The sequence below is a fragment of the Hordeum vulgare genome, chromosome 3H (assembly GCF_904849725.1).
Source record: "Hordeum vulgare subsp. vulgare chromosome 3H, MorexV3_pseudomolecules_assembly, whole genome shotgun sequence".
NCBI lineage: Eukaryota > Viridiplantae > Streptophyta > Magnoliopsida > Poales > Poaceae > Hordeum > Hordeum vulgare.
This window is the reverse complement of record NC_058520.1, coordinates 31,518,553-31,543,571: the sequence shown is the minus strand read 5'-3', so window position 1 is coordinate 31,543,571 and position 25,019 is coordinate 31,518,553. Positions and strand designations below refer to the sequence as shown.

The following is a 25,019-nucleotide window of genomic DNA, read 5'->3' as shown; positions in this document are numbered from 1 at the left end:
AGATCAAGGAGACAACCCCAAATATATTTCATATATTGCTTACTCAACGTCAGAGCGGCTAGACAAAAGGAAGATTACTCAACGTCATAGTTGATAACTGTTATGTAAACCACCTGAAAGCCCCTCTGCCCATTTTCATGCTTCTTTCCTACCTAAATACTACTCCCTCTGTAAACTAATATAAGAGTTTTTATATCACTACTTTAGTACAGGTGGTTTACATGAAGTACTGCCCCTCTACCATAATTTCATAAAGTACCGTTTGTCGAATATGGACTACCTGTAAAGGGTCAGACATGAACCGACTCGGAATATTACCAACATGGGCACAGGGCAAGCAGAAAATAAAGCAACAAGAATGAAAATCTGGCTGACTTCAGCTTTGAGACTGTTTGGAGGAGATCAAGAGTGTCAATACAGTACTCGGGTGCCAACGCTACAATGGAGTTGTCACATGTTCGCCTGTTCGTCTCTAATGATTGGGTACAATAACCAGCGATTAATGACCAATTTGAGTTAGGCATCACGCAAATTGCTCTACCGGAGTTGGGGGGATGTCCTCCATGACACCTTTACCATCAGCTGTGTCGAAATAAAAGAAACTCTTGATCGTGTCGCCCTTACAAGATATAGACTTGATCACCTCCTGTTAGATCCAAAAACCAAGTGCAAAACTGTCATCAGTATGCTAAAGAAAATATTCAAATATAAGAAGGCTTGAAATGAAAACAAATTCACACTCCTGCAGTTTTTTTTCTTTGCAGCAAAACATAAACAGAATCTAGTGTTCTTTTGGACTGGAGGTTTTTCTACCTGTTTCAGCAAACATCACGTGTTCAAACAGATCCTTCTTAGATCAATTGCGTTTGTGTGATTGTTTTTTTCTCTCTTTGAACGATCCATGTGGAAAATTTCAAACCACAGCGCTTCCACCAAGTGGTTTGTTAATGCAATTTCTGAACTTACCGAGAGCTATCTATGAACCATAGTTTTGAAAACCAAACCAGTGAGTATCTCGATTCACTGGTTCAACGCTTGGAATGCCGGTTCATTCGTTTGATCGCTGGCCTAGCAAGTATAAAATTAAGTACTGCTGTACTTCGGTTATGGAGCAAGTACCTTTATTTCTGCATCACAATCAGCAAAACAGCAAAGCCAAGTTGACTAGGTAGGGAGCGCTAGCTCTGCACTGGAGCATGAGGTCACGAGTTTGAGTACTAGAACCTGCAAAAAATATTCTAGCACGAGTGATGTGCAGCAGGTTGAACTGCTCTCCAGTGTGCAAACCGCCTGGTTTGACCATGGATTTGTTGAAGTGTCTATGTAGATTTCCTAGCCCTTCCTATTGGTTCGGATTTTTGGTTACGATGGCTAGTGCATGAAGCTTAACATGGTATCAAGGCCTAAGGTCTTGAGTTCAAGTCCACGTATATAGGCCTCATGTAAATTTTAAATTGATTTATAGGAAACAAACATATTGAACTATGTAACCAGACAAGTGATCCTTCTATAGTTATATTTTCGGTCTCTTGCGACAGAGATAGATACCTTCACAGCAAAAGAAAAATTTACAACGGAAAAAGAAGAACAAGACTCTCCTAAGAGTCTACTCCGCTCTAAACAAATTCACTAGCTTGCTGAAGATAATGGATAAGTCAAATGCCTCTATTCAAATAGACACATGACCGCTATTCAAATGAACCCGTAACTAATGCAGTTTTTTATTAAACAAACAGTAGCATCATAAAGGCTAAAACAAATCCTGCAACTGGTAAACAGAAAAGCTAGTAACATTTGTATCCCACAATCTATGCAGTACTTATCGCAAAAACATAATTATATATACACATGACATGGACTCCTTAGGCTTGCACTATGACTATCTCACCCACCATTTGAGGGCTCACAGTCATATGTGGGAAATCAAAAGAGAGAATAGATGTATCTTATATTATCATATTTCATATCGTTACATATTTTGGTTACCGTCCTTTCCCTGCTAACAAGAATGCCCTAGACTGTGAATTAAAGATGAAATAGTACATATATAAGAATTCAAAGTGTCATCTCCATATGTCACCAACTTTTTCCTTTTTCCTAGTAATAACTTGAATACAATGCATTGCTTGAGCTACTATGTTCCGCATTTGAAGAAAAAAAGATACTGATCTTTACCTAAATTACGATTACTTTTCTTATTTTACGACTATCACAAGAATTAAACAATAGAAGAAACAGAAAATAGCAGATGGAAGATTGGACCTACCTGACCAAGAATGCCACCAAGGATTGCACATACAGGAGGATGTTCCTTCTTTCCAGCTGCTAAAAGCCGTTCCAGTAGAGCCGTAGGAATTTGAGACTCGCTTAAAGACTGCAGTTTACAGCAACAGGAAACATATCTGAAGAAACGTGACTCAATTACTCAAAGTACGACAAACAACAAAAGCTGTACCATTCTATCACACATATCTTTCCTCCAAGCCAAAATTGCAGGTAGATCAGAAAGTGCTGTCTCACCAGGATTGCGCCCTTCAGATAATTCATAACTTTCCAAGACTGCAAAACAACATATTTATGCTAGTTATAAAACCAAGACAGCGAAAAATACACATAGGTAACAGTCAAAAAAATTCTGTATGGCAGATCAAGTGAACATACAGATCAATATCTTTTTTGGCAAAAAATAAATAGAGGAGCCCTAAAGAAAATCTCAGAAAACTAGTTGAATATAGGATGTTATGTTCTCTTCCTGTGAAATATCAGGAGCAAGCTCATTTGCTTTGAGATACGAAAAAGAAAATAGTTAGTGAAACAACGATTCAGTTTGATCTGTTCCGCTACTGTACATCACAGATTAATCACAGCGATCTTAAATTTTGCAAGGATATGAAACATGCCCACGCCCTACATCTGATAATGTTCTTTATTTTGAAATTTCAACGCCTGAATTTCAGGATTTTTCACCATAAACACATTTTTGCCTGATATTTGCCCAGGAAAAAAAGGCCAAGAAAGTAAACAAACACCCATTTTCAGTTGTCACTATTAGACAAGATAAACCTTAAGAAACAGTAACTTAAGCTCTCAAATCATCACCTCTCATGGCGTAGTACAGTTTAGTTGTTTTTTTGGGCAGATTCTTCCAGGGCACAGAAATAGCTTCCTGTATAAAAACAAACAAAATGTAAATGCAGTCATTGTACTTCAAATTACAATACGCCACCTGAAGCATCCAGAAGGGTAGTGATACGGTTGCAATCATCGGAATTGAAATTGCGATATTTGGCAATTGAAGCATCCAAAAGGGTGTGGTAACGGCTCCTGCAATCGAATCATATACAGGCATTCCAGTAATATTTTATAATTGGACTACATGACAGGAGTAATATAGCATCATCAGTACAATAATAGATTGAACCAGTACTTAAGTGGTGGCAAACAAAGAGAAAGCAAGATAACGCTAGCAATCACGCATAAGTACTTGCATAGGACAAACAATTTAAGAAAGCACAGAAAAAACAAAGACCAAACAACAACAAAAAACAAATCAAATTTACAAACCTGCAGGCTAGCATATGTCAACTCCTGCTGTTCAGGTTCTCCTCCAGGCTTCTTCTGAAAAAAATAAACACAATTTCAGAAATGTACATTTTAAGAATGAGCTGAAGATAGAAAATGTGTTCCACTAGCTATCGTAATTTGGAAAGCATAAGAAACTGAATCACCATGGTAATTGAACCAGAAGAGGTTTTTATAGAACTGAAAACCTGGTACCAGATTTGATATGTAAACTGTGCCCTGTTTAAGCACCAGGGGCTCACTTTTTTTTAATCATCCATTTCAAGAATTGACAGACTAAGAAACAGCCAATGAGATTACCACAGGAATATTGGGTTTTTATATGCTGACAAGTTTAATAGTCCGCCATAATGCGACAAATCAATCTAAAATCAAACATGCGAATGCAGAAGATGCTACCATTATGTATCTTGAAAATAAAGTAGGCACGACCCAAGATAACTTCGTTGGCAGCCTAGAGTCGAACTTAAAAATAATGCAGAAAGGCCATTTGCTTTTGGTGGAGGGGAGGTAGATGGCAGTCTGAACCATCATTGCCAACTCTAATGTTTATAGGAGAATAGGAGTAAAGATAAAGATATGGAAAAGGTAATGAGATACTTATGAATTACAAGAAAAAGCACAAACAACAACAAAGCCTTTCAGTCCCAAACAAGTTGGGGGTAGGGTAGAGTTGAAACCCATAAGATACCGAAACCAAGTCATGGTTCTGGCACGTGGATAGCTAATTTCCACGCACCCCTGTCCATGGCTAAATCTTTGGTGATATTCCACTCCTTCAAATCTCTCTTTACGTACTCCTCCGTTGTTAAGTTTGGTCTACCGTGACCTCTCTTGACATTATCAGCATGCCTTAACCGCCCACTATGCACTCCTTAATGGCCCCGCCCACTATGCACTCCACGGCCCGCTATTCACTGGCCCTTCTGGATGCCCAAACCATCTCAGACGGTGTTGGACAAGCTTCTCTTCAAACGGTGCCACCCCAACTCTTATGCAGACCTAATTATTCCATCTCAACATGCGCATCTCTGCTACACCTAGTTGTTGGACATGTCGCCTTTTAGTAGGCCAACATTTAGCGTCATACTCAATGACCCTTTCCATTGTTTCATTGTATGGGTCATCAGCTTAATTGCACGGTAATTAATACAACTTTGAACATGCATGCACACAAGCAGGTATATCTTATTAGAGGTGACAATTGAACATAGACCAATCGCAGGAACACTTTGAAGGCATACATGTTTTAACTTCTAGTTGTGAAAAACAAAGGAAGCAATACAAAGTTAAAGTGATGTATCAATAGACTAGATGTCACATGTCCTTAAGAAATACATACCTGAAGATAACTATGGTTCTGCAAATCAACAAATATTTCACCACAAGAATCCTTGCACTCTACAGAGTAAAAGGCAATACGCTTGCTTCTCTTCCGGCAGTTGTCATTAATAAACAACTAAAACATAACACAGATGCAAAAAACAGTGAGGATAAGAAACTGAAGGTAGTGAAAATATTACTTCAGAGAAGGATCTGCACCTTTGTTTTAAGAGATGTGCAGCTAACTACAATAATGTCAAAGCTGTCAATGAATCCTTCATCAATTACTGATGGATCACCTGGAGGAAACAAGATGATAGTCATAACTTTTCCAATCAATACTGTAAAAAAGAATGTCAAATTTTATAGCCATCAACGAATGGTTGAAAATTTCTATTACAGAACCAATATTAGTAAAACAGACATAACAACTGCTTGTTCCTATCACTAAATGATCTTTCTTGTAAGAACTTTTTCAACTACAGCAGCATTATCAGTAAACACAATAATTGAAGACTATTTCAAGAATACAAGACATGATCACTTTGTATAATATATTTTTCTTAATCTAATAACCAAACTAATTAAAAAGAAGTGCATCAAACTATACAGCACACCTTTTGCAACAGCAACTCGGACCATTGGATTAAAATCTTTCAAGGACTCACAGCAAGCCTCAGCTCGTGAGCAACCACCATGCATACTCTCATCATGAGGAATTAGGAAGTTTGCACTGAGATCATCCTCAGTGACTATGTGATCATCCATCAAGGATAAACTGCCAACTCCTGCTAGAACAATATTCTTGCAGAACTGCAGAGTACGAGAGAAATCAACTTTAGTGTGTGTGGGTACTTTCAGTAAATTAACTAAATTGTAAATGACATATGAGAATTTATTTTATTGAAATTCAATTAATGTTGAGAAGAATTGGGGATCTCTGTTTGAAAAATAAGTGTGCATTGACAAGATGGAACATGAGATGACAGGGGTGAAAAGCAAATTTAAGAAAATGAACAATAAATTCAAATTAAATTCCTTTTATCTAGCAAAGAAAAAGATTAAACGCTTACAAAAAAAAGGTGGCAGTCTAGCACATAGACAGTTTAAATAAAGAAACTAAAAATGACTGAGTTGTTACTTATTCATTTGAGCGATGCAAACACAGAACATCACTCCAAATACTAGTTATAACACCTTGAACCCTAAATTTTTAGTGCTATCTTTTCAAATAACCAATATGAGACCATCAATGTTTTTTAAAGGCAAATTACCTGCGAAGCATAATGATAGAAGACAACTTTAGTTACCCACCTCAATTGTAGTACCATTCACGCCACACACAAGCACGTGCGCTTTACTTAGCCTGTTCCAAGCAGCACATATACAATAGTAAGTTAAAACAATGCATGCGCCCAAACAGTGTTACAGAAGGTGACAAAAATCAGTAAAGGACAAATATTACAAATAAACTAAATAGAGCGCGAACATTGGCACAAAAAAAGAAAACACAAGTCCAAAAATTTCTACCGAAAGCATAAAACCAGGTTCACATATCATAGTCATAGCAGAAGGTTAAGTTTGATACAATGCAAAAGGTTGAATCTCGGTTTGAAAACCGCATAAGATCAAACAAGGTTTTCTCGACACAAAAACCCAACAGAAGTGCAAAATGATGCTGTAAAAGAAAGAGAGGATAAAAATAGCAGGAGAAGAGCTGGGTTCTTGGGAGGGGAGGGGCGCACCTCTTCTGAGCATCAACGCCCCAGACACGGATCTGGCGGTCATAGAGAGCTGTCTCCTGTGCTGTCAACTCCTCCTCTGTGCCTCCGCCGCCACCCATCGCACGGAACACCTGGATCCTGAGCCTGAGACGCGAATCCAGTTAGCAGCCAAAGAAGGGGGAAAGTCGCAAGGGTTTTCGAGCTATCAGAGAAAGTGAGTTTTTTTTCTCTCTATCTCTCTTGCCCAGAAGCATATCCTACAGGTTCACGGGCAGCCGTCCATCCGCCCTGGATGAAGGGACAAAATTTCGACCAATGCAATTTAGTACCCATACTACTAGCAGAAGATGATCCAAGTCATGCTTTGGTTTGGGAACATCAAATCAAACTAACAGTAAGGTTCACCATCATCGTCTAAAAAGGGAATCGGGCATATACGTTTGACAGTGGAGTTAGTAATCCGTCCACATACCTACGGAAGAAGGATATCAGATAGGTCACATACTTGGACAGATCCATCACGCAATAACAAGCGAAACGAAACGAAACGAGAGAGAGGGAGAAAGAGCAGTGGCTCCGGCCTCTATCTATACATATGCTGCTCCCCGTTGGTGTGCAACAAATTACTCCTGGATCACACCAAGAGACATGCTAGGAGCTGAGCTAGTTAAAGCGCGCCCCTTGATGTTCCCCTGGGCAGTAAATTTTGTTGCGGGTGCTCCTGGAAATCGAAAAGGCAGGCTGACAAACAGGCTTCTCAGGTTTCCCCTTGCACTAAAGCCTAGCCTCGAGGTGGGTTTGGCCCTCCTTCCGGTGTAAGCGGCCATTGCCTGCCTACTATGTATGCTGGTGACGTGGCGCTGGCCAGCGTGCGGGCCGCGGTGCGAGCTCCGGAAGGGGTTAGAGAGGAGATGGAGAACGGAACCTGGTGGCCGGCTCCGCTGCTTGCCTGCCTGCCTGCCGCCGGCTCCGTTCGTCGCCGCCGGCTCGCCGCGCTAGATAGGAGGGGATTGGGGGACGAAGCGAGCGAGGTTTGGTTCCGGGGGAAGGGAACGGAACGAAACGAGTGTGCCTGTGGGCTGTGGGCTCAGTTGTGGGCTTGTGGGCCGCTAGATTTATCAAAGGCCTGTGTATCTGCCATAGAACAGCAAGCATCTTCCTTCTTGAAACACCCCTCAAAAATAAAAATAAAAAATCTTCCTTCTTGAAACATGCCTCAAAAAGATATATCTTCCTTCTTGAAACTGATTTGGCCGATGAACGACAGCAGATCAAGGGGCCGAAAGGGGACTCCAGATACATTTCAAATATTGCTTATTTCATTCGTTCCCTCAAAAAGAAACATATTGCTTATTTCAAATTTCAGATTCGGGGTGATTTTACTGCCGCGACACTCTTTTATGAAGATGCACTGCTTCTGTCATCTACTCCCTCCGTCCCATAATATAAGAGCGTTTCCGTCTCATAATATAAAAGCGTTTTTTAGTATAAAAAACACTCTCTTATATTATGGGACGGAGGGAGTACCTCTGGAAAAATCATTACTACTGTATTATATTTTGTCCAGTAACCTGCTGGTATAAATTTCCAGAAGATCTTTCAAGTCAAGGAGACCATATAACCTCAGTGGCTAGACAGAAGGAAGATGATACAATACAAGGTCGTAGTTGGCAACTGTTTTCATCTATGCTGACAGGTTACAAATGTTGCATCTTTCGCATCACAAGATGTCCCTCTAAGAAACTTTGGGCACAGTGTTTTTGTAATACTGGCCGCTACATCAAAGACTAGAAGTACAGTGTGTCAAAGTGCATAGTTTCAGATTTAGAGAAGACCTCTCTGTTGTCGGTATCAGGGTTTTTGTAATACTGGCCGCTACATCAAAGGATCAAAATATTCTGCGGGGAAGCTTCACATTGCCTTGCCCGATTCTTTACTGTCCGCCTTGTCCTTTTTATCGACATAGGGGTACTCGGCAGGCGAACTCCATAGGCCGAACAAGATGACGAGGTGGACGAAGAACAGAAGTAGTGACGAATAGGCGGTAGAAGGATAAACGTTCCAGCAGAGCTCCACGGCAACAAACAAAATGATCCTGGAACAATGAAGGATATGACATGACAGAAGAAACCAAGGATGAGGATTACACATATAATCTTCAAAAGCAATGAACAAAAGAACTTCCACTGACATTTAACATAACTATGAGTGATTTTTTCAAACAGCTACCGGCGGAAAAAGGTGGAAAAAGGATGTAAACATGCTGGTGCATGATTATTATATAAAAATTAAGGTGGAAAAAGGATGTAAACATGCTGGTGCCTCACGGAACAGAAGCAATCTATAAACATGACCACGGGTGATTTGTTCAAGCAGTTACTTGTTCGCTCATTTGAGGTGGAAATAGGATTTAGATGAGTGTGTTGCCTTACCTTACTACTGTTGGAAACTGTGTTCTCCACAATAGAAAAGGCAATGAATAGAAGTACCTGCAAACAAAAGAGTGAACTTCATTTCCAGCATTTGTACGTAACAGGCATGGTAGTTGTGGTGGTGGCGGGGTACTTACCAAGAATAAAACTGATAATGTAATGATCGGGCACACACAATGCCAATGAAGTTTCCAACAAACATCACAGTCACAATATCTGGATTCAAGTTGTTATTATCTCGTTAGTCTCGTAAAAAAAAGTTCCAAATGCTGTGAATACAAAATTCAAGCTTCAGAGTCAACATACGTTCTTTACTGAGAATGGACTGTCTGGGCTTGCACGAAATAAGCTGCTGAATTGATGCGGCATCTCTAAATCTGGAATGCATAAAATGGAACAAACCACCTTCATGCCTGTGAAGAAGTGCAAGAATGGTAAGTATCGGGAAGAACCATACAGTTTAGGGAACAACTATGGTGAAAGTTTTACATGCATATCTTCACCACAATTCTAGCATGTAACAACTGACTAGACCCAATATAAGTATACTCACTTAAACCACTTGTAGTGTGCAAATACCATAAGAGTAGTGAGGTGAAAAATCAATAGCCCAATAGCAAGCTCTTTCGATACAAAATACTTCTCAGGAACAAACTTAAAGTTGACAGACCTGAAAAGCATAAAACAGGTAAGATTGTATCACAGCTGCATATATGCAATAATAAATCTATGAAGCGACAGCTGGGGACGTGATATAATGGGTATAATTGCAGTGCTGAAATGCTTTGAAATTCCAGAAGTATTGTATAAGCACCAGAAATGGATGAACACACGCCCAAGATTGAAAGCTCTTGAGATGTACTCAACAGGATGTGACAACAAGAATGGGATACCCAACAAAATCTACAGAATAGAAATGCAAAGCGTTAGAGACAAAATGAGATACTTCTTATCCATCTGGCCATCTAGCCACTTCCCAAGCATTATAGAGCACAGCACTACAGTAAGTTCATGTTTTTCTGAGGCCAATTTTTATATCAATAATCACTGGCTTTTCCATGTAAAATGGCAATATCTCGATACATAGTCTCATATACTAGAACTGCTGCATAATGAATTCACATTTAGTAGAAAATTATAAAAAACCATACTGTCCAAATGAGGGTGAATTTAACCCCTTACCATGCACATTGGCAGACGTCAGTACAACTTAAAAAAAAGGAAGACCTGGAAATATTTATTATTAGCCCTACATAGCATTTGTGAAATATGAATAACTCATGTTGGCATGCTAGAAGGAACTATCAAGTATCAAGCATAACGTAGCCTAAATGTGGTACACATGGTGATCAGAAAACCATTCAAGAAAACTTGTAACAATGAAACTAAGATGAAAAGTATGAATAAAGTAAAGCACAACACACCTGTACTCCTGCAGCTCCCAACAAAGCAAGAAAAACTCCTTTGATACTCATGGCCTTTAGTGAGAAGTTGGTAAGATAAAAGTTTGTACCATAAGATGTAAGGAACAGAGCATGGTCATATAATACTATACCTTCAACATTAGTAGAAACAAAGATGGAGCAAAAAGGAGCACGTTCATCTTAACTGAAACAGCTCCACTGCAGCAAAAGTGGTTGCAACTAAATGTGAGCAAAAAGTGTGTACTAATGGTATGGTATGTTAGTACTCGCTCAGTAAAGAAATATAAGAGCGTTTAGATTACTAAAGTGGTGATCTAAACGCCCTTATAGTGATCTAAACGCTCTTATATTTCTTTACAGAGGGAGTACTTTGTAAGAAACAAGCATGGATGAAACGATAAATCAATGTCATATTCACACAGTTTGTAATCACCTGAAAATAATTAGGCCGAGGTACCACTTGTGATAGACAATCAAGACCATGGCAGCATGGAGCAATGTCATAGCAACGCAATCGTTGAAAAGACGGAGCACAAAGATGGAGTGAACTCGCTTTGATAAGCAAAGCAAACCTAAAGCCCACCAAGGAAGCTGGTTGTCATGATCAAGAAACAGGGAGGCATCAGAAACAACTTTAGGTAAACAGCTCTATGAAGTGCTGCCCTTGGAAGCTTGGTCGCACAGATTTGTTACAGAAATTCTTACAGGTAAAAAAACAGTTGAACAGTTTGGGTGTCCATTGTAAAATTGTACTCCCTCCATTCGGAAATAAGTGACGCTGTTTTAGTTCAAATTTAAACCGATACAGCGTCATTTATTTCCGAACGGAGATAATTTACAGTTATCCTTGTTGAACTAAGCTTTAGACTGTTCTGAGTTCAGAACTGTGAAACTAACACGGAATTATGTGAAACACATCATCAATTTCACATTCATACCACTTCAGTCTTGACGTAGAGCAGCAGAACAAGGCTCAGGTTGACAAGGTACAAAACGCCGAACAGAATCTGCAGACACAACACAAAAGCGCATTGCCTAAGCACAGCTACCAGCATGACTGATACGGCAACACAAGCAAACAAGACGATGCTGACAAACAAATTTAGCACCGAAAAGGTGACCTGAGCAGCGAACACTTGGCCGGCGGTGAGGAACTTGATGGCGGAGTAGACGTAGAGGAAGCCGGCAGGGTAGACCAGCGGCCCGGTGTCGCCCTCGATCTTGGTGTAGTCCGTCTCCCCATCCCGAAAAGCATCCACCTTCCACGCGGAATCATCACCCGGAAGTCAGAACCTCTGGTTAGACCCGAATTCGAGATTCTCCGACCAAAAGAGGAGAAAAAAAACGAGCTTGGTGCTCGATCGCAGGTACCTGAGACATGTAGGCGTCCCAGTCGATCTTGGTATCTGCACACGGGAGCAACGACGCGGAGGTTAGCTGCGAGCAGGAGATGACTGGGAGGGAAATAGGGAGCGGGGGCAGGGCGCGGACAGGGGACGAAGGCGACGATGAGGGCGACGAGCGCGGCGTCGGCGAGCAGCAGGAAGGCGGCGAAGCGGAGCGGCCGCCTCCGGTCTGCTGGCTTCCCCGGCGTGCTCGCGGGGCGCTCCTTCGCCAGCCGCGCCCGCGCCATGCTTGCCGGCGGCGAGGCAAACGCGGCCGCAGATCCAGGAAGCGGCTCAGACGATTTTGGCCGGCCGGTGAGCAACTCGCCGGTTGGGTTGGTGGAGCTGTTGCGCGTTGTGGGCATTGGGCTTGTACGCTCTTACGGTTACGGGTTACGGTCTCCTCGGCCCATGGAGCGAGCCGAGGTGGGCTCGAACAGCAGCCGCCTGCAGAACTCGAACTGGCTCAGCCCAAAACCAGCTTCGTTAGTTTGTTTATTATTTTGTCCCAAAAAGATATTTATTTAAAGATATTTCTCAAAAAAAGAGAGTTATTTTCCCCTAAAAAATAAGTTACTTAGAATTATTGGAAATTAAAATATTCATGTATGTCAACAAAATATGTCCATATGTTTGGGAAAATAGTCTCATGATTTAAAAAGGTGATCGTGTTTGCACAAGAAATATTCGTGTGTTAGAAAAAGCTTGTGCATTTAAAGAAAATCATGTATTTTTAGGAGTTGATCACTGATAACTAGAGCAATAACATATGTTCATATACTTTAGGAAGAAATGTTCGCGCGTGTGTAAGACGTCTACAACGTATCTATATTTTTTTAATTGTTCCATTTTGCTATGTTATCATTCTTGAATGTTTTATAATCATTTTATTGAAATTATATTATTTTTTTAAAACTAACCTATTGACATAGTGCCTAGTGACACTTGCTGTTTTTTGCTTTTTTTCCTTCGCAAAAAATCCATATCAGATTAGGTCCAATTGCCACGAAACTTATAGAGATTTTTTTAGATCAGAAGAAAACTTGTGAATCAAGAATGAGCAACAGATGAGGCCTAGGGGGGCACTAGACATCAGGCCGCGCTACCCTAGCGTGGCCTCGTGTCTAGTGGGGCCCTCGGGAACCTTCTCCATCGCCTCTGAGCTCTATAAATATCTCAATATTCATCAAACCCTAGAGGAGTCGACGAAAAATCGTTTCAGTCGCCGCAAGTTCCGGAGACGCGAAATCTAATCTAGAGCTTTTTTCGGAGAGGAACACGATCACGGAGGGGTTCACCATCCTTATTGGTGCTCCTCCGATGATGCGTGAGTAGTTCATATCAGACCTACGGATCCGTAGGCAGTAGCTAGATGATTTTTTCTCTCGTTTTGTTTCTCAATACAATGGTTTCTTGGAGATCCATATGATGCAACTCTTTCTTTGTGGTGTGTTTGTTGGCATCCGATGAATTATGAGTTTATGATCAGATCTATGAAAACATATTCATGCTTGATTATTATAACCTCGTATTTCTTCTTTGATATTTGGTTTTTGTATGGCCAACTTGATCGTTTATCTTGTAATGGAAAGAGGTGCTTTGTGATGGGTTCGATCTTGCGGTGCTCAATCTGATTGACAGAAAGAGACATGACACGCATGTATCGTTGCTATCAAGGATAAAATGATGGGGCATGTTCCTACATGAATAGATCTTGTCTACATCATGTTATCATTCTTAAGGCATTATTCTGTTTTTCTATGAACTCAATACACTAGATACATGCTGGATAGCGGTAGATGTGTGAAGTAATAGAAGTAGATGCAAGCAGAAGTCGGTCTACTTATCTACGTGATGCCTATATACATGATCGTTGTGTTGAATATCGTCATAATTATTTGCTCTTCTATCAATTGACCAATAGTAATTTATCTATCCGTCGTTTGCTATTTTCTCGAGAGAAGCCACTAGTGAAATCTACGGCCCCCGGTTCTACTTCACATCATCAATTTAAAATCTCTAATTTAGTATTTGTGATTCTACTTTATTTGCTCTTTTATTTTCAGATCTATATTATCAAAAAAAATACCTTGTTGTGTTCTATTCGCTATCATTCTTATTTGCATCTATCAATTTATCCTTATTTTACCCACGAGGGATTGACAACCCCTCTACGCGTTGGGTTGCGAGAATTTGTTATTTGTGTGCAGATGTTGCTTATATAGTCTTGTGGATCTTCCTACTTGATTGATAACATGGTTTCTTAACTGAGGGAAATACTTCTCGTCGTTGTGTTACATCACCTTTTAAGCTTGAAGGGAAAACCAACACACCTGCAAAGACCGTGAATGTGGCAGAAAGAACATAAATAAAAATAAATAAATAGGATAAAACTCGTAAAATCAGAACATGCTGCTAGGTGATGTGCTAGGGTCCGTGCTATAGGGGCAGTTTATTGCTATGTAAATGGCTTGACCTCCAATACTAATTACTTTCAAAATAAGTGTTGTAAATTTAGTATTAAGTTAATACAAATTTAGTACTAAAGCAACGACATTTATTTTGAAACGAAGCAAGTATATTTTAGTGGTGCCTAGACAACAAAAAAAGTATTAGAATTTTACTTCAATAGAGGAGCTTCGACTCAATGAGAGTAGGCCATGCTTGTCGGTCGGGCAGCCCCATCCTTGCCTTCATCACCACCAACAATCCTTGTGAGGGCATGTACAATGGTGTTACCTTGGAAATGTCACGGAGGATAAACGTTGATGTGAAGGAGAGAGAAAGTATAAAAAAGTCTTGTATTCTCTTATTTAAGAGATGGCCTCTTAGCATAATATGTTTCATCATGTTTTTAGGAATGGTTAGTTGTTGAAGATAAGGTTAAAAGATGATCCATTGTAGACATGTTTTTTGTCATCTCTAATTTAAATGCAAGGCTTAAGACAAGATTGTCTTATCAACCATTGTACATACCCTGATAATCACCACCGCCGTGCCCCGTAACACGCAGTGTTGTCACCTACAAGCAGTAGCATCATCGCCTTGCCACACATCTTGCCTTCGGCCCCACCAATGTTACTATAACATGTCGAGCATTCATATTGATGCGCCAAAAAAATTCATCCTTTGCCGGGAAAACCCCGGCATCCCAAGCATCTCTACAGAAACCCCTCGTGTTATCTCCTTCATATATTGTCGTCCACGGTGAACGTAAGTATCGGCATTCTAATCAGATCATCGCTTTGATGCTAGTACAGAAAAGCCTAGCCATGGCATGACAAAAATAATGCGTGGACACGCGATACCACCAATATGACGTCACTGTTATAAAATACTGTTGGCGTTGGAGACGGTGCTAGCGGTATTTGACATGTTTACGACATGTCACGTGGCCACCAGCGATAATACACGTCGGTAGTGGCATTGCTTTTTAATGCAATGACAGCAATTTCATTTTCAGATTTGATTAAATATGTACAGTAACCCGATCCAACCAAAATGACATCACAATCAAAGTTTTGAAAAAGTAATTAAAAAGTACAATGCAAATATAGAATCTAAGTTCAACGGTATTTATTTATCTAAAATAGTATCAAAATAGGAAAATAACACACAAGTACATAAGTTCAACTAAACAGGAGGTGGTAACAACATGAGATATGCCATGCATGCATGCATGCCTGATAGATAGCTAACTCGACATTTCGACGGACGATGTCAGGATCATAGTCTGGAGTAAGTGGACCCTCATCATCGCTGGCAGGCCTGTAGTAGACCATGATTTCATCATGATCGTAGTCAAGGTAGAACGTGACTCTCTCCCCAGCTTCCATCTCATAAGAAGTTGCAAGAGTTGTTCAACCAGGGCAACCGATAGGTGCGGTTTGACTCGTTGGTGACAAGACAAGTGAAGCGTTGGTCGTCAACATCTTCATGAGGGTGCATTGAAATGTGATGATTGTATCAAGTGGAACTCGAACCTTCTCTAAGAAGTCACGCCTTGCCTCGCAAGGGACGACCTGGAAAAAAATTAAATAGAAAAGTTAGACAATTTCGGCCACAGCCGTACCATATGAAACTCAATCAGAACATGTTGAACTAAATTATACATATACCATCTTAGTGATGAAGTCTTTCGAAAGATCTATGAAGAACTTCCTATCCTTCTCGCATCTAAAAGCATCACAATTCTCACCCGGAGCATCCATTTACTATTGTCATTAAACTAAATAACTAACACATCAAAATAGGACATACACTAGTATAGATCATTAAACTAAATAACTAACACATCAAAATAGAACAAATACTATTGATTAAGCAATTCTACAAATGGTGCACGGTTCAAATATATAATAACATGCATAAATTTAAAGAGTCGTTAATATATGAAATAGCTAGTGATACGTCCATCTAGCAAGCTACTCCCCAGAGGGGCCGGCCTCGTGGTCGTCCCTGGCAGACCTACGACGACGCTGCAACGGTTGAAAATCTTTCTCCTCCTGTGTTGCGAGCTTGTCCCAATTTACGGGATCCTCATATGTGTTCTTCCTCGCTGCATACTGAAGAAGCATCATTTTATTGGTCCATAAGAGTTTGTCATCTCTTACAAGCTCCGTCACTAATGGGCGAACAACTGTTGCTCGGTCTTGAGGTTCTTCTTCTCCTCGGTTCTAGTGCATATCCTTATGTTCTCTCGTGCCAGAAACTGCGTGTACTCACGACAATCAGGGAAGTTCAGAATCGTTTTTTCCTTATGATACTAAACTGTCTTTGCTTTGTAGGCGCGCATCGCTAACTCTTGGGGTGTCTGAGTGGCCAAGCTGATGGACGATATTGTCCTTCATGATGGTTGCATAGAACTTACTCCCCTTCTTGTCGAAAACGCGAAACTTTGAAGGCATCTGACTATACCTGCAACACACACGCATATATATACAATCTAGACAATGTAAATTAAACGTATGGTAGAATCTTGCACTAGAACTATACTATATTTTTACACTCCAACTAGAATAAAAGTTTTACACTAGCTATAACTACAATTACACTACAAACTATGCACTACAAATCTCACTAAAATCTAGTATTATAATTACCCTAAAAACCTACACTACACAACTATACTAAAATCTGATAATACATTTACCTTAAAAGTTCACACTACATTCTTACACTACACAACAACACTACCTACAATCTTACATTACAACTACGCAAAATTCTCCACTTCAACTAGAATAAAATCTTATATATAATCTCACTACAAATTTTACACTACATTTACACTAACAAATTTTACACTACAATTATGCACCGGTGAATGGTGGGGCTGGCAGGTCTTTGACGGCGGCGGTGGAGGCGGAGATCACGACGAGGAGGCTGTGGTGGAGGCGAACACCACGACGAGGGGACGGAGGCAGAGAAGACGTCAATGGAGATGGCGGCGGTGGTGGAGGCGGCGGGGCTGGCGGGTCATTGACGACGGCGGTGGAGGCGCGGAGACGGCGACAACGGCGGTGGAGGTGAAGACGGAGATGGCGGTGGTGTGAAGTTGGAGATGGCGTTGGGAGCCGGGGGCTAGGTCGTTGGCGGCGGTGTTTGGTTGGGGATTGATTTGGGGATGTTGGTGAGTGAGGAACTGATCCGAGTGTGTATATAAGTGGTTGGATTTGACGGGCGGTGAAGTATTTGCTAGAGTTGGCACACGTGACCAACATCATTTGCTATGTGTTTTTATTTCAGATTATGTTTTTGGTACGCATTATTTTGTACTTCTATATATGTTTAGTTAATTATTTATTACATTATTTTATTTTATTATTTATTATTTTTTATTTTTATGTTCTATGAATATATATAATTTACTATCACTAGATCTAGAATAAGAACATCACCAGTGTGATGACGCAACGAGAAGAAATGATGTCATCGATCCAGTCCAAAGAAATAGGCCAAGAATGCAACCAGTAAATGTGCATGTTTGACCATCTTGAATTTTTTTATTTGCCCCCGCTTCACATCGTTCTTGAGTTGCATATGATCTATCTATCCTCTTAGTGGTCGAATGGAGTAGTCGAGCAACTCGCTTACGTACTTCTGGACGAGATCAACCCATATTCATGTAAAGCAATATTACCCCCTTTTTTGTGAATCACAATATATATATACACACATATTGATATGAGCGACACAAGAGGAGTTGAATTGTTCAAATTAGCTCAAAATAGATCAACACGTAATTTTTGTCATATACGTACCTTTCCGCGGTTGGCGCAGATGTAAAACTCTCGCTGTGAATTCTAATATGTGTGCGACATATGCTTATCAACAGGGCGTCGACAGCCGTAAAGCAGCACATGCCCGGTATCTTCGAGCCTGACTACGCCGGATTGAACGGAAGTCACGCTGCTGCGACGAAATGATTCGCTGGACAAGGCGAGTGCATTGGTTGTGGCGTAGCCAACAGGGCCAGACGGGAGCTCGGACAGGGGGCGAAGTCCCAAATTTTCGACACGCTCCGCCGACATGGGTCCATAACTAAGAGGAGCTAACTAGTTAGGGAGAAGAATTGGAAGTGAATGTATTTTTAGAAATAACCACCAAAACTAGCCGCCTTATATAGGCAAAACTCATTGCTCGCGTTCACGAACAGTGAACGCCAACACTACATAATATAGTTGTGACGTGACAGGACATCTGACGCCATCAATATATTTTAACTTGTGAGCTCAACAGGACCCATATTTGGTGGCGTTCCACTTTAAATCCATGCTCGCGTATCAATTTATCCAGTGTCGTCGCTATTTGAAAAAAGTAGTGCTGACATCGCTTCAAATTGACACGCCATCTATATAAGTTATGGCTAGCCATTTTTCTACTAATGCGATCTTATGAAAATTTATCCATCCTACACTTTGCAAGCCATAAAATATGAAAATCATGAAAAAGAAGCCAAAGTGGCGCTCATGTTTTAGGAACCATTTTTCCATGTATTTTAGAGTAGTCATTCATATTTTTGCGTGTAGGGATTTGCCGCTAGTTCATTTCCCGTGTTTAGGATTATATCTCGCATTTACGTGTGGCATTATTTTGTTGTGCAACCCCACATATTTTATATGTTTCCGGGGTAGAAAAATCCATGGGATTTTCCTGTCCAATTAGTTTTAGCATTAGAGCAAGTTAGTTCGCGCGATATTTTGCCGTGATGCCCTTTTGTTTATTTCGTAGGATTTATTTCCGTGCTTCGTTTGACGGAGTTGTCAACTAGGGAGTTGACCTTGGGTGTTTAGACTAGTCCCTGGTATTTTTGGTTTCAATATAAATGCATGTTTAGGTGTGGTTTGATTGCCCTCAAGTTGCTAGAAATAGTGCTGATTTGGAGGTGCTGAAATATTTATAAGTCTGAGATCTGTTATATTTTGTTGTTGTCTTGTCTTGCTTGTATCTTGTGATCTGTAACTCTTTTGAGGTTGGTCCAATGGAGTTAGTTGTAGCCCTTGTGTTTCTCTAGCATGCTATGAAATTTCATGTCATTTGGAGTCCTGTAGCTATTGGTTTTGCTGTTGTTAATATGGCTTCAGATCGGAAACTGCACTTTCATGAGGTGTAATTTTCACTAAGTCTGAAATAGTGTGTGAGATGCCATTTTGTGTCTTCTTTTCCTAGTGATCCATGATGCCATGCTAGTTGTTGTTAGTTGTTTGTAGTAGTGCTTCTTGTCCTCTTTCGTGTCATGCCTTGCTTGAGTTTATCGGAGTTGTGTAGCCCGTAGTTGTGGGGCGAAGAAAATGCTATGTGGTTGATTTTGGCAGATTGTAGTGATTTCTGGTTTTGCTCGTAGTTGTTGAACCGTAGCTCCGATTTGATCATGTCCTACATGAAACTTGATTAGAATCTCGTATAGTTTCATTTTCTCTTGCTGGTTGTATGTTTAGAAGTGCTCGCGACCGTCGTTGCACACATATTGCATTCTTGCCATCATATCTTGCGGTGCTTGTAACTTTTGATCCGTAGCTCCGTTGGAGATGTTCTTTATGTGTAGATTGCTTGTAATGACGCGTAGAATCACGTGAACTTATTTGTTTTGCTGTTTAACAACTAATTAAATGTGTTTGTTCAGATCTGGACAGAATTGTAAATTAACATGTGAGGTCATCTCGGAGGTGCTATATGACATTTCCGACCTCATTTAGAATGCCTAGATAGATAGTTTAATTACGTTTCACCTCTTGCCATATTTAATCACATTTAATAATGTCGTGTATCTAATCGGAATAGAACTAAATAATTAAACGTGGAGTTTTGTCGATATGCAACTCGTTGCATATCGAGCTTCACTTAATGTGTAGTGTTTGCGTGAGGTGAATTGCCATGCCATCCCTTGCATCATTGATCTGATCATGCATCATATTAAGTTTGCATCATGTTGTGCATCGTGTGGTGAATATCTGTCTTGATGTTTGTTTCCGGTTTGCTTCGTCTCGATAGAGTTCCGCAAGCGTGTCGGAATGTGAGGACCCGTTCGACTACGATGGTTCGCCGACTTCTTGGAGTTGTTCTTCTTCCAAGCGGGATCTCAGGCAAGATGACCATTTTCCCAGATACCATTATTATCATTGCCATGCTAGTTTTATCGCTTCTATCGATTATGTCTCGTTGCCTACCACATGTTAAATATAAGCCTCTCACCAATTCCATGAAAACCTTCAACCTGTTCAACCTAGCAAACCACTGATTGGCTATGTTACTGCTTGCTTAACCCTGTGTTAGCGTTGCTAGTTGCAGGTGCAGTTGCTTCCATGTGATAACATGGGTTCCTTGTTATATCACCATATTAATGTTATTTAATTTAATGCACCTATATACTTGGTAAAAGGTGGAAGGCTCGGCCTTTCTAGCCTGGTGTTTTGTTCCACCTTTGCCCCTTAGTTTCGGCTAGCGTTGTTATGTTCCATAATTGAGCGCTCCTAACACGATCGGGGTTGTTATGGGGACCCCCTTGATAATTCGTTTTAGTTTAAAGCTGGTCTGGCAAGGCCCAACATTGGTTCTACATTTGCCCAACATAATAATTTTGTTAACACTGAAATGCATAGGGAGTTAGCGCTACCCGAGGAGTAATTTTACATAAACAGGGGGGGCCAGTGCTGATGGTGTTGGTCCCAAAAGGACAGACTGCGGGGCCACCACGGGGCAACTCGAGGTTTGGTACCTGTAGGCTTTTACATCCTCGTGTCCTGAGAACGAGATACGCGGCTCCTATCGGGTTCGTCGACACGTCGGGCGGCCTTGCTGGATTAGTTTTACCTTTGACGAGATATCTTGTGCATCGGGATTCCGGTGATGCTTTGGGTAATCTCAGAGTTGAGGTTTTCCACTAGGGAATCCGACGAGATCGCGAGCTTCGTGAGGATTTCCATGCGGCTTGTGGTAATTTGTGATGGACTAGTTGGAGCACCCGTGCAGGGTTAAATCTTTTCGGAAAGCCGTGCCCGCGGTTATGTGGCAACGTGGATATTTTGTTTAACACCGGTTCTAGATAACTTGAAGTAACTTAGTTAAAACTTGCCAACCGTGTGCGTAACCGTGACTGTCTCTTTCGTGAGTTCTTACTCCGATCGAGGACACGATGGGGTTATGTCTGACGTAGGTAGGTGTTCAGGATTATTCAGTTGATCATCAGTAGACATGTCCGTTATGCGTAGATCTTCCCCCTCTTATTTCTTGTACTCTTAAGTTTAGCCACCAAATATATGCTTAGCCACTGCTGCAACCTCACCACTTAACCATACCTCACCCATTAAGCTTTGCTAGTCTTGATACCTTTGGAAATGAGATTGCTGAGTCCCCTGTGGCTCACAGATTACTACAACACCAGTTGCAGGTACATGTAAAGGTTACTTGACGCGAGCGCGTTGATTGTTCATTTGGAGTTGCTTCTTCTTCTTCTTCTTCATCGATCTAGGATGGGTTCCAGGCCGGCAGCCTGGGATAGCAAGGATGGACGTCGTTCTTCTTTTCTCGTTTGTTTTCGTCCGTAGTCGGACCCTGCTCTTACCCTTGCTGATTATGTAATGTACTGATGTGACTCTGATGTAGCTTGTGGCGAGTGTAAGCCAATTCTATTATATATCTCTTCTTTTCAGTACATGTACTTGTAACGATATCCATTCTTGCGACACGACGAGATGCGTTTCTATCCCTGACGAGGCCCTCGTGCCAAATTGAGGATATGGTCGCATCTTGGGCGTGACAAATATATAGTCAATTACACTCCATGTGCTTAAACTTGAAGAGAAAAGTTAGTTTGGTGCTAAAACTTATGGGATACATTGAACGAATGATAAAACTTGGCTTAGATGTGCATCTATGATGTTAATCATGTTTGTATACATACAAAGTGTTGAGGTGGCATGACAACATGATGTTGTGCCCACCCGTCAGTGACAGGGAGACGGGGATGATATGTGGCCTTTTCTTTTGCAGAAAACACCTTAAATTTATTTTCATCACAAAAAGGCCCTTTTAATTTTTTTCTTCAAAGTCCCTAGAAACTTAACTACGTCTCTATGACCCTTGGGACCAACCAATCAGGAAGCAGTATGAAGAGGAAATTAATAAGAAAAATTTATATTTGTCGTGGGTCGAACCACCACCCTCAACGTAATAAAACGGGCAAGCTAGCTACCACACCAACTATTACTAACGGTATACATGGAATAACAACATCTAATGACCTACAAACAAACACGTGCATAGGGCATACATGGGCTGCACCGCTGCAGTCACCGCAACCCGTTTTCACATATTATTTTTTAATTCAAAAATACTAATATAACTCATATTTATCATTTTTTTACTTGAACATCAAATAATACGTTAATAATTTTGAGAACTACATGAACATCACTTTAAATAATAATATTTCTCTCAAAGTGAATACATGTATATATGCTAAAAATACATGAATAGATGATTATTTCTATGAATCATTAAAAAATATATGAAAATAATACATTTATTATAATTAATAAATTTTATAGTAACCATAAATATTATTGTATTTATTTAATTTTTTAATAATATTTTGTATTTTACAAACTCACGGGCATTCTTTTACATAAGAACAATTTTTAGAATTCTATGGACATTATTTTAAATAAGTATATTTTTAGAATTATATGAATACTATTTAAAATAAAATATTTTTTGGAATTACGTAAAAAATATTGAAATTACTTATTTCCTTTGTATTTACATGAGTTATAGTTTAAATAATGCCGCATAATTCTAAGAAAGAAAAAAAAACTAACATGTGAAAATGGGCCACGGTGACAGCAGCCCAGTTAAGATATTTGTTCATGCTTTCACATAATTTATTACGAATAGCTATCCAACTACACATAGTAGATGTACATGTAGAAAACCTACCCTCTCATTTAGGGTTTAAGACCTCCGACGGCGATCCGATCGCCGACGCGAGGATCATCCACCAGTGGGGTTCCACTTCGGCGAGGCACTTGGACGATTTCTGCAGGGGTGCAATGGCGGGGGACGACGGGTCATCCTCCTCCTCTGGATGGACCGGGAAGAACCTGAAGATATGCTGCAACACTTAGATCTGAAGGATGAAGAACTAGATGATGTGGTTGTGGGCGAAGAGGAGGTGAAGAAACTCGAGGCGGATGCTAGGTGGCTTGCGATTGGGAGGCTGCACACATCACACCCCTTCTCCTCAGCAGCCATGTTCGAAACCCTAAAGTCAGTATGGGGATTGGCTAAACCCTCGAAGTACAGGGAAGCAGGGGATAACCTTTTTGTGTTCGAGATGTTTTGCCTCGGGGACTAGAAGAAAGTTATCCATGGCGGACCGTGGTTGTTTCGAGGCATGGGTCTCATAGTGGAAGATTATATGGGAAGAGTAATCCCGCTTCAGTGGTTCTAGATGGTATACACATATGGGCTCAGATTCACGGGATCCCTGACATGTACCGAAGCACAACATCGTGGATGAACTTGCTAGGCGCATTGGCAGGGTTAAGGAAATCCAACTCTCTCCAAGACTGTTCTATGAAGGTGACTACGTATGCGTACGTGCGCGTGTACTCGTGAGCAAGCCCCTTACTAGGGTTACGGCGCTGTCAGTGATGGGGGAGGGCCGACGCATGTTCCCTGTAAATTATGAAAAACACCGTACTTTTGTCAGGTTTGTGGACTTGTGGGCCACAACCATGAGGAGTGTGGAGATGGTGTTTGGGAGGCGAAACAGAAACAATGGGGAAGTTGGATGCTGGCACAGCGTAAGGAGGTAGTGCCGGGGATGAGAGAGGACGACCACGCAGCACGAGGAGGTCGAGCTAGGGGGCGTGGAAGAGCGGGTGGAAGGGGTCGGGGCGATTCTACTACCGGCAAGAAATCACCCCTTCGCAAGAGATCTTCCTAGGAGGCTGGTCTGGATGAGGGACAAGGCGAGGAAGAAGATGTTACGAGCCCTTTGAAAACAACTAGACCGGTTGGGGAAGGATCGGAGACCAAACCAGCAGCACGTCGCAGTCTGAATCTAGCTCTGTCAACCCGTCAGAATGAGCAAAACCGAGTGGCACGAGCATCAACCACTAGCTCTTTAAGCCTAGTTCGGGCAAAGGAACAGAAAACAGGGACGGTGGCAGAGACCGATTCTCAGACATCCGACATACCACCGCCACCACCTGCGTACATATCCCCACGAGAGTTAAAGAAAGCTAAGAAAACAGCCTCGCCTGTCAAGTCGAGCAATCTGGAGGCATCGAGGAAAGTAGACAATACTTGGGCAATAACGGCGGCCTCCCTCGAGGAGGACCGCCAGGCCTAATGTCGATTCTATGTTGGAACTGTCGCGGGTTGGGCGACCCCGCGACAGTTCATGAGCTCCATGATCTTGCGCGGGAGAGTGCGCCGGCGGTTTTTTGTGTTGTGGAGACACAAATATCTTAGAACCGTATGGAGGGACTGGCAAGAACCTTGGGGTATGATTGTGCATATGGAGTTGGTAGTTCAGGGAGAAGCGGCGGGCTGTGTATGTACTGGAGGAAACCTCTTATGCTGCAGCTACGAAACTTTTCTAAGTATCACATCGATATGGAGGTCACTGAGGATGGGAGAGAA

At 41.2% G+C, this 25,019-nt stretch overlaps 1 protein-coding gene across 1 annotated transcript; it reads right to left on the bottom strand.

Moving 5' to 3' along the window:
- Positions 1-345: 345 nt before the first annotated feature.
- On the bottom strand, positions 346-12,213 carry LOC123441433. Its single transcript, XM_045117871.1, is given in 24 exon segments — positions 346-646; positions 2,267-2,374; positions 2,456-2,559; positions 3,100-3,166; positions 3,565-3,618; positions 4,925-5,041; positions 5,125-5,204; positions 5,523-5,718; positions 6,220-6,271; positions 6,651-6,773; positions 7,555-7,943; positions 8,550-8,724; positions 9,062-9,118; positions 9,199-9,277; positions 9,368-9,474; positions 9,615-9,731; positions 9,876-9,964; positions 10,486-10,562; positions 10,565-10,683; positions 10,919-11,076; positions 11,424-11,492; positions 11,607-11,744; positions 11,857-11,891; positions 11,977-12,213. Coding segments are annotated over 24 exon segments (2,775 nt in total). The 5' UTR covers positions 12,119-12,213; the 3' UTR covers positions 346-523.
- Positions 12,214-25,019: the final 12,806 nt, after the last annotated feature.